The sequence below is a fragment of the Oncorhynchus tshawytscha genome, linkage group LG17, assembly GCF_018296145.1.
Source record: "Oncorhynchus tshawytscha isolate Ot180627B linkage group LG17, Otsh_v2.0, whole genome shotgun sequence".
In the NCBI taxonomy this organism is placed as follows: domain Eukaryota; kingdom Metazoa; phylum Chordata; class Actinopteri; order Salmoniformes; family Salmonidae; genus Oncorhynchus; species Oncorhynchus tshawytscha.
Genome location: NC_056445.1, coordinates 5,115,779 through 5,126,783, shown reverse-complemented (window position 1 = coordinate 5,126,783; position 11,005 = coordinate 5,115,779). Strand labels below are relative to the sequence as shown.

Below are 11,005 nucleotides of genomic sequence, written 5' to 3'. Positions count from 1 at the left end.
ACCACACAACTACTGAACCACACAACTACTGACCACAACAACAACTACAGACTACAGACCACAACTCCTGAACATAGATATGGACCACAACCACATAACTAATGACCACAAGTATTCACCACTAGGGCTGTGGCGGTCACATATTTAGTCAGCCGGTGATTGTCAGCCAAATAACTGTCGGTCTCACGGTAATTTACCGTTAATTAACATAAACACATTAAGCATCTCCTTGCTTCCACACATATCCCACAAGCCACTGATGCAGAACTTTTACTACACGAAGCCTTAGCAATTTCTTGGGCCACTATACCTTTCTATTTTACCAATTGGACTAAACCCCTTTGCTACATGGAAACCTACTACTCCATCAAGACTGGTCTATTCGACATAACCGAACGAGGAGACTATAACAGACTTCCTCCGTCATGACGTCCCTCTAAGGCCCTTTTGCTAGCTTGCTAGTGTGGGAGCAAGTGGTACATATAGGGACAAACATAATACTGTAGAGCAAAGGTGTACATTAGACCACAAGAGGAAGAGGATACACTTAGAGTGCATTTGCCATTCTGGTAAAAACAGGAAACCAAGAAATAACAGACGTAATGGCCAAAGCCATCAAATGCATAAATGTTTAGGGTAAAATGCATTGTCTATTGTAGAGGACAGGAAACCAAAGCAAGGTCATGAGTGCATAGGACAGCTGGACATACCGAGGTCAGAGGGACACACAAAGGAGGGGGTCAGCCAAATGACCAACTGATGGACTATAGACATGGTACATATATTATTTTTAGGACATGAAGATGCTGAAGGAATGTTAGAAGAGACACAAAGTCTACGAGTCCTAATAAGGACAGACATACCAAAGAACACACCAAGCTAAACATAAGGGGCCCATAGGATAAGATGGGCATGTATTATTTTTGGGACATGAAGAGGTCCTGCCACCATTATAACTTAAGCTATCAACACCAAACCAACGTTGAGATGTTCAGTCCAACTTCTATGGCTTGTCAAAGGTGATCTGATACTATGTATACTTTTGGAACTAAAACCATTTACATGTTTCATAAATACACATGGGTTTGAATGAGAACAATAGGAATACAGTGGTAGCTTTCAAAATGATCCAGGTCCAAATTTGAAAAGCTAAGTTTATCCTAACTTGAAATTCTCAAAAAATCCTTTATAAACTATGAAAAATTTGAATTAGCACAACACAACTCACCAACAGTAACTCTTGATCCGTTCAAGCTAGAGACACCAAACCAATATTCACATGTTCAGACTATCCTAACTTAAAATCTGGTTCAAAGGTTATAAATTATAACTGTACACATTTGCATAAATTAGCATAAAACAACTCACCAACAATAACTCTTGAACCGCTCAAGCTAGATACACCAAACCAACAAACCAACAATGTTCAGGCTATCCTAACATTTTTTCTAACTTTATCAACTATAACTATATATATTTTCATACATTTCCATAAAATAACCCACCAACAGTAACTTTTGAACCATTCAAGCTGGAGACACCAAACCAACGTTCACATGTTCAGGCTATCTAACTTCAAATTATTAAAAACGTTATCAACTATAATTATATAAATGAACTATAATTATAAACATTTGCATAAATTAACATAAAATAACCCACCAACAGTAACTCTTGATCGGTTCAAGTTAGAGACACTAAACCAACATTCACATGTTCCTCTTATCCCAAATTCAAATTCTTAAAAACGTTGATCAACTATAACTATAGATTTGCATTAAATATCCCACCAACAGTAAGTCTTCAGCCATTCAGGCTATAGGCACCAAACCACCTTTCACATGTTCAGGCTATCCTAACTTAACATTCTGTGAAACTTGCATGAACTGTAACTATATAAATGTGCATACATTTGCATACAATAGCCACCAACAGTAAGTCTTGAACAGTTCAAGCTAGAGACACCGCACCAACTTTGACATGTTAAGGCTATCCTATCCTATCAATCAATGCTTCACAAGATAGCATTCACACCACACTTTATTCAAGGAAATGTACTTTTCTAGTTTTATACACTCATTATTGTTCATCTTTATAAAGTGTGTCAATCACTTTTGACACCAATTATTCTACAATGTAGAAAATAGTAAGAATAAAGAAAAACCCTGGATGAGTAGGTGTGTTCACCTTCCAACAGGATAACGACCCAAAGCACACAGCCAAGACACAACCAAGACAACGCAGGACAGGCTTTCAGGACAAGTCTCTGAATGTCCTTGAGAGGCAAAACCAGAGCCTGGACATAAAACCTGATCGAACATTTCTGGAGAGGCCTGAAAATTGCTGTGCAGCAACGCTCGCCGTCCAACCTGACAGAGCTTGAGAGGATCTGCAGAGAAGAATGGGATAAACTCCCCAAATACAGGTGTGCCAAGCTTGTAGCGTCATACCCAAGCAGACTCCAGGCTGTAATTGTTGCCAAAGGTGCTTAATGATGTAAATGTGATCAAAAATGTCTAAAATCCTGTTTTTGCTTTGTAATTATGGTGTAGTATTGTGTGTAGATTTAATACATTTTGGAATAAGGCTGTAACATAAAAACTCAAGTGTTCTGAATACTTTCCAAATGCAGTGTATGCACTTAAATAGTGAACGGAGGACGCTGTTCCCGTGTTTCATTTTTTAAATGTTTATATTAGGAAAGTTGAGAAATAAATATAGTAGTCCCAACCTATAGAAAGCTGATGGGATCCTCCTCTTTTAAATAGAGGCCATCACTCTGTTTTCTAACACAATTGTATAGCCTATAGAAATGTTGCGCAACATGAATTCATGGGCTTTCATGAAGTGTTTGATTAGATTTTCCATTACATTTCCATTGATGTCAAAGTGATTAGAGGGGCAATAGAGTGCTGAGTACCAGGCAGTTAACAAGTTTGGTAGGCTACTAATGACCATCAGCAGCATCAGAGCTTGGAGAAGCCTAATTACCGTGACTAAATGGTCACGTGGAATTTGACTGCCTTCATGACTCGTGACCGCCGATGTGACGGTAATACGGTCACCCTAACTGTCAATAGAGTCTCTGAATGTCCTTGAGAGGCAAAGCCAGTTAAATAAAGGTTAAATAAAAAAATTAACTGTACGTACCATTATCTTTTCCCAATGATATTTTGTCTATACACACAGCGTATTGATAGTATTGATTGTATCTCACTAATATACCTACTTGGATTCTTATTTCTTGATTTGTTGTTAAGATACAAAAAATGTATGTATTTGCATTTGCGAGACATTCTAGTGCTGTTGGAGCTAGTAATAAAAGCATTTAGCTGTACCTTCATTAACATCTGCAAATCTGTGTATGCGACCAAAATTAGATTTGAGCCGAAAAATAAACTGAGTGAAAGCTTGAAATGTGCAGTTTAAATATTAAAGTGCTGTTTAAATCTGTGTACCAATAACATTCGATTTGAAATGAATACACTTAAACGGAGTGAATACTTTAAATGTGCTGTTTTACATCCTGTTTAATTGTGCAACCGCAGGAACGCCCCGAATTGCAGGCCGCAATCACACACTACTACAAAATTATACAAAGATTCAGCAGAAAAGGACTAAATGCAATTTCAGGTAAAATAACAACCAAATGTTTATCTTCCAGGACAAATTAGCTAGCAACAACAAGTCCATTAATGTTTCATGTGTGCTTGTCGATGGACAAAATCAACGTGTGAGAAGGCGCATGCGGACGCACGCCTGTGGCTGGTGTCGGCAGCACGTAAAAGTCAACAATAAAGACATTGCATCATCAATCTGAACCAAAAACATTTTATTCTATAAAAGGAGTGGGGTAAATCACAACTGTACAGGGGGAAACTGACTTAATGAAACAACATCTCACAGTATCAAAAAGCTCACGTTTTCCTCACTGATCTTTACACATTTGTTCTGTACAAATACAAAAGAAATAATATTAATGACTTGTATTATTATACCGATAACTGCATTGCACTGAGTAATATAGTACTGGCCCATAAATTACTGCATTCAATAAAAAATACCTAAAATTATGATTTCTTAAGAGTTTTGATTAATGATAAGAAAAAGCACACTCACACACACACACACACACAATCAATCAATTTACCCTTACATTATGTGGTGCCGTATTGTAGAAGTGATGGGTGACTAGCGAATAGTGGATAAACGTGCTTGTTCAGATACAGTAAGGAGCAGATGGTCATGAAGTCTCCAGTCGTATGCTGCCAAGTCTGAACCATAGATGCATGTTCTTGGCAAGAGCATCACTATCGTGGTGTATTGATGTATTACTGGATGGTTTTCTTTGTGGTATATGGAGTACATTAAAAAGGATTCTGATGTTATTTCATATGGATGAGTTGGTGTCTTGTATTGTATATCACTGGCATTGCCATGTCTATGCAATTGAGGTGGGTTTGACCAACGACAACAGATATGACACATGATCAGTTTTTCGGCATTGGGATGTGTCCACAATTGCATCCTTCTCTCTATATAGTGCACTACTTTTGACCAGAACCCTAAGGTAAAGCACTACATAGGGAATAGGGTGACTTTTGGGATAAGGATATGGTCGAGACGGTTCAGTGCTTGTTGCAGGTCATCATAACTGTTAGGTCAGGGCACCATGTTCACACCGACATGCTCACCAACTTCACAAAAACAAATGCTACTCTCCATGCAACAACAGTGAGCACAACACAAAAGGGACCGATTTTGGGGGATTTTTTTTGTAAAGAAGGAATTTCACTTTTTATACACATTTCATTTGTAAATCCATCCAACAGAGGAGAAAAGAAAATACAAATGATATTTTCACATTGTCTAGTCAGTGTTAAAAATAGAACTCCACCTGTTACATTTATTATGCTTTTTGATGTATATACAGAATGTACACTTCTTATTCTTTTTCATTATTCTCATAGTCCTTAACATCTAATATGAACAGTTTACAAAACAAAACAAGTTGCAATCAAATGCATATACTCTTCTAGAAAGATGTGCTTAGTATCATTGTTAGGAGTCGAAGCAGACAATGAGAGAAACTCATAGGAACATTGCATTGCTCTGTGTGGACCAATAAGATCTCTCGCTGCTTCCGGCATGCGCTCAACTCAACTCACACCAAGGCTGGGCTCAGAGTCAGACAAGCATTATCTGCATTTTGTTTTTAAATTGTCAACAAGAAAAGGGATGTTAAATTCGCTCGGGTTTTATTTAGCTAGCGTTTGAAATGATTTATGGCTGCTGCGACTGCTAGCGAGACAGCCAAACAATTTGTTTACATGTCCTCAAGTATGCCCTCTCTGTATGTATGTCCCACATAGTGCTGAGCGATTAGTACTTTTTGAGGTCGGTTCGGTTTCGGTTCAATTATTAAAATATAATCGCGGTTTTGATGATTTAAAAAAAACAACATTAAATGCACTATGCATTATGTGGGTTGAATGCTGTAACAACAGAACAAAACAAATAATAAAAGTCCCATGGTGGTAGTGACTGCCCATTACTGTGCATCACTTATATTAACCAACATTTATTCACATCACTTTAATCAAATATTTCAGCTGTTGTGTATATTACATTTGTTTTATTTGATGACTTTACAGCCTGAACTGTTTGATGTAGGAGGGAGTTGTAGTTTTGTATTTGTATTTCATTCCAACTCATCTCTATAGAGCTGCTGCCTATGCTGTCTGACAAAATCACTATTTTAGTAGTGCTTCAAAGTAAATAACGCATATTTTATGACTGCTGAATACCAAATATCAAATCACTTAGATCATGTATTTGCAGGTACAGATACCTTGCAAACCAACAGCTGCTCTCTGGATCCTCTCACCATCACGCATTCTTCTGTCTCTTCCATAGCTGGCGTAAAAGAACACATAGACCAGACAAGTAGATACGCAATGGATTATGGTCATTGTAGTTATTCACCGCGTTTTATGAGCTAAACTATTTAGAATATTGGCCTGTTGAAACTACAACTCCCTCCCACATCAAACATTTCAGTCTATATCTGATTTATTTGTACAGAAACGGTGCAATGAGCTCACTGAAAAAATGGAACAATGGAATTTAAATAATTGAACTGATGTTGGTCAATTAGTTGTTTGAAAAACGTAAAATAACCGACATTTCAGTTAATCACTCAGCACTAGTACCACAGGAGCTGTGCGTTCCAGTGGCAACACGTACTTAGCCACTGGCTTCAGTACAGCCCTTTGGAGCAAGATCTGTGTATGTCCCAGTAGCAAGATGTATGTTGCTACTTACTCCATAACAGCACTTTGGAGTGAGCTCTTTGTATGTTCCACTAGCAACACATACTTATCCACTGACCCCAGTACAGCGTAAGGAGTGAGGTCTGTGGAAGTTGCATAATCAAGTGAACCCAGAGAGCAGGAGCTAAAAACAGCCAGCTTAAGACATGAAGATCAGTAAATTCCTGATCTAGGATCAGTTTAGCCTTTTAGATCATAATGAATAAGATCGTATGGAAAGGGCAGACCTGATCCTAGATCAAAAATCTTACTCTGTGACTCTGTAAATACAAGCCCTGATCTGAGTCTGGGTAGAAATGCTTGTAACAAAAAAGAGAGTGCCTCGTGACCTGTCGTCAGGGCGATAAGACCCCGTTTCCTGGGTAACCCTGAAGACCAAAATAAACGCGCGTTTCTAAAACCAGAGTTTCTCAGATTGACTTTGATTCATTAAGGCGCCGACGAGCAAGAGGTAACACTCTGCTGCCCCAAACACACACTTCGAAAATCATCAGTTCTGATTATTTGTTCCACACACACACACACACACACACACACGTCCATACACACGCAAAAACACACACACACAAGCTCCCCCTAGATCCCTGCGAGAGTTCCATTTGTAATCTCAAACTTTTTTTTCTTAAACTTTCACAGCCTCAAACACAATCTAAGGATTTGAAATGGACAAAAAAAAGGATGTTATTCTGTTAAGAGCCATTCACTGGCAAAGAGAAGGAGGGAAGGAGAAGAAGGAAAAAATAACTTTTTTAAACAACAAATACTGTTACTGAACAAACAAGTTAAAAATGTGGGGCAAGTGAACATGATTTCATTTCTGATTGAAACGGAGGAAAACAGAATCTTGATAAAAATTCACAGTCTTGTAGCTCCCTGTTTTAGGGGATGGGGGAGTGGGGTGGGTTGAATTAGATAGAATAGAACAGTTCTACCCCACACACTCCGAGGGGTCTGCGGACTCTGCTCGGGAAGAATATGGAGGAGAGGACTTTATGCATCTTCAACTGTCTTTAAATAGCACACGCTTCACTAACGCTGACGCACGCACGCGCGCACACACACACACACACACACACACACAATGCAGGATCAGAAAGAAAATACAGTAAAGGTATCTACAGTATCTTCCCCTCTGAAGTCAACAAACAAGACAAAAGCCACATATCCTTCCCCGCCCCCTTCACCTCCTCTCCGTTCTCTTCCTCCCTCATCTTCTTCCTCTGAGCTGAGTGCATGGTGTAGGCATCCCTGCATCATTTCAAAGTCCATTCTCTGTCTCTCTCTCAGTCCAGGATAGGATAGGAAGCCATAGAGGAGGTTGGCATCATGCCATGGTCACACTGAGTGGGGTGTGAGGGAGAGATGAGAAGGTAAGCATTGTGGTGAGGGTGGCTGTGAAGAGTGGAGGACTCCCCCTTCAGGTGCCGGGCAACCAAATAACAACAATGAACTGCTCTCATCATTTACTTTGCAATCTGCGTTCTCCACCTCTTTCATTTCCTGATCTCCATGATGACCCACAGTTCAAATTAGAGGAAGATGAGAGAAAAGAGACAGGAAGTGACAATTCAGGGTTTAGCCCCTCCCATCTGAGTTTCAGTTGAGTACCGAGGGGGTGGGGGTGGGGGGTAATGGTAGTAGGGGGAAGGGTTTAAAGATCAGGGGCCAGAGGTCATGGTTCACATCATGACGTGGCGTCTCCGGTGCAGGGCTAGGTGGTCGGACCGGGAGAAGGAGCGGTCACAGTCGGTGCAGCGGAAGGGCTTGATGCCCGTGTGTTTACGGAAGTGTCGTGTCAGCTCGTCTGACCGGGCGAACCTCCAGGTACAGCCCTCCCATGTACAGTGGTATGGCTTCTCTCCTACAGGGAAGAAGACAGAGTTAGTTGGTTGATTGGTTTAATAGGAAGTACATTCAGTGCATGTAATTGAGAAAAAACGAGGCATCTTCAGATAAGTTATAGTATAGATCTACGCAACGTGCCTATTTTTTAAAATTACTTTTTCCACCTTTATTTAACCAGGTAGGCCAGTTGAGAACAAGTTATCATTCACAACTGTGATCTGGCCAAGATAAAGCAAAGCAGTGCGACAAAAACAACAACAGAGTTACACATGGAATAAACAGACGTACAGTCAATAACACAATAGAAAAATATATGTACAGTGTGTGCAAATGTAGTAAGATTAGGGAGGTAAGGCAACAAATAGGCCATAGAGGTGAAATAATTACAATTTATCATTAACACTGTAGTGATAGATGTGCAGACGATGATATGAAGTAGAGATACTGGGGTGCAAAAGAGCAAGAGGGTAAATAACAATATGGGGATGAGGGAGTTGGTTGTGCCATTTACAGATGGGCTGTGTACAGGTGCAGCGATCGGTAAGATATAAGTCTCCAGCTTCAGTGATTTTTGCAGTTCCTTCCAGTCATTGGCAGCAGAGAACTGGAAGGAAAGGCGGCCTAAGGGGGTGTTAGCTTTGGGGATGACCAGTGAGATGTACCGACTGGAGCGCTTGCTACAGGTTGGTGTTGCTATGGTGACCAGTGAGCTGAGATAAGGCGGGGCTTTACCTAGCAAAGACTTATAGATGACCTGGAGCCAGTGGGTTTGGCGACGGATATGTAGTGAGGGCCAGCCAGTTAGAGCGTACAGGTCGCAGTGAGAGCATACAGGGGTAGCCGCGGTGGGGGGTAGTATATGGGTCTTTGGTGACAAAACAGACGGCACTGTGATAGACTGCATCCAATTTGCTGAGTAGAGTGTTGGAGGCTATTTTGTACGAGGGTATGTTTGGCAGCATGGGTGAAGGAGGCTTTGTTGCGAAATAGGAAGCCGATTCTAGATTTAATTTTGGATTGGAGATGTTTGATATGAGTCTGGAAGGAGAGTTTACAGTCTAACCAGACACCTAGGTATTTGTAGTTGTCCACATATTCTAAGTCAGAACCGTCCAGAGTAGTGATGCTAGTCGGGCAGGCGGGTGTGGGCAGCAATCGGTTGAAGAGCATGCACTTAGTTTTACTAGCATTTAAGAGCAGTTGGCTACAGCAGTGGCTCTTCATTGGCTACAGCAGTGTTTCCCAACTCCAGTCGTCGAGAACTCCCAACAGCATAAAAAGTGTGTAGCCTGGGTCAAACATACCTCATTGAACTAATTTAGGGCTTGATGATCAGTTGAATCAGGTGTGCTTGTCTGGGCCTGCAATAAAAATGTGTACTGTTGGGGGTACTTGAGGATGGGAGTTGGAAAACACTAGGCTCCAGAATGCGGGCCCTGGATCAGTCATGGGCTATAGATGAGTATGTGGGCAGGTCAGGGTGTGTGTTACCCAGTGTTGGGGGTATCGCGTTACAGAACTAACAAGTAACGTAATCTGATACATCCAACCTGACTTAGTAAGTAGCCTATCAGATGGAAGGAGAAAGCAGTGATCCAACCTGACTTAGTAAGTAGCCTATCAGATGGAAGGAGAAAGCAGTGATCCAACCTGACTTAGTAAGTAGCCTATCAGATGGGAGGAGAAAGCAGTGATCCAACCTGACTTAGTAAGTAGCCTATCAGATGGAAGGAGAAAGCAGTGATCCAACCTGACTTAGTAAGTAGCCTATCAGATGGGAGGAGAAAGCAGTGATCCAACCTGACTTAGTAAGTAGCCTATCAGATGGAAGGAGAAAGCAGTGATCCAACCTGACATAGTAAGTAGCCTATCAGATGGAAGGAGAAAGCAGTGATCCAACCTGACTTAGTAAGATGGGAGGAGAAAGCAGTAGCCTATCAGATGGATGGAGAAAGCCTATCAGATGGAAGGAGAAAGCAGTGATCCAATCTGACATAGTAAGTAGCCTATCAGATGGAAGGAGAAAGCAGTGATCCAACCTGACTTAGTAAGTAGCCTATCAGATGGATGGAGAAAGCAGTGATCCAACCTGACTCAGTAAGTATCCTATCAGATGGAAGGAGAAAGCAGTGATCCAACCTGACTTAGTAAGTAGCCAATCAGATGGAAGGAGAAAGCAGTAATCCAACCTGACTTAGTAAGTAGCCTATCTTTGGTAGAGTACGCACGGCTCGCCCTGCTCCCTCTGACAGTCAAACAAACAATGAAATAAACGGTGAGATTGTGATTTTTTTCCCATGAAAGCAAAGCAAAGTAATATAACTCGTTACTTACCACACAAAGTAATATTGTAAAGTAACGTTACTTTTGCCCCAAAAAGTTTCAGTTAGTAATTTATTACTTTCCCAACACTGGTGTTACCTGTGTGTATCCTGCGGTGGGCTTTAAGGTGTGAGCTCTTGGTGTACACCTTGTTACAGCCATCATAGTCACACATATGGACACGCCTCCTCTTCATATCCGGCGAATCAGGATCCACCTGCATGTCCATGTCTACGCCCGACCTGAGAGTGACAAAGAGAGAGAGAGAGAGAGAGAGAGGGCAGACATTATATGGGTGAGGCTGGAGTGAGATGCACTGAGTCATGTATTTAGTGAAATGACAGAATGTCAGCGGATCACCTGTATTAGCAGGATTACTAGAAAGCAGCTAGCTACCGGTATATTAACTCTTCAGACCTGGGTTCAAATCATATTTGAAATGTTATTAGGATCATTATTTGAATTTCACCGGGACAGTGCACATTAACCAACACCAATATTACAGT

General features: G+C 40.9%; 1 protein-coding gene across 4 annotated transcripts in view; it reads right to left on the bottom strand.

Annotated features, from left to right (window-relative positions):
• Positions 1-3,815: 3,815 nt before the first annotated feature.
• klf8 (Kruppel-like factor 8) overlaps positions 3,816-11,005 on the bottom strand; it is a 114,045-nt gene continuing 106,855 nt past the window's right edge. For all 4 annotated transcript variants that reach the window (XM_024376785.2, XM_024376786.2, XM_024376788.2 and 1 more), the window contains exons 6-7: positions 10,599-10,741; positions 3,816-8,193 (exon numbers count right to left, since the gene is read on the bottom strand). In XM_024376785.2, coding sequence (XP_024232553.2) covers positions 8,012-8,193; positions 10,599-10,741 — 325 coding nt within the window. In that variant the 3' untranslated portion in view covers positions 3,816-8,011. The remainder of the gene's footprint in view (positions 8,194-10,598; positions 10,742-11,005) is intronic.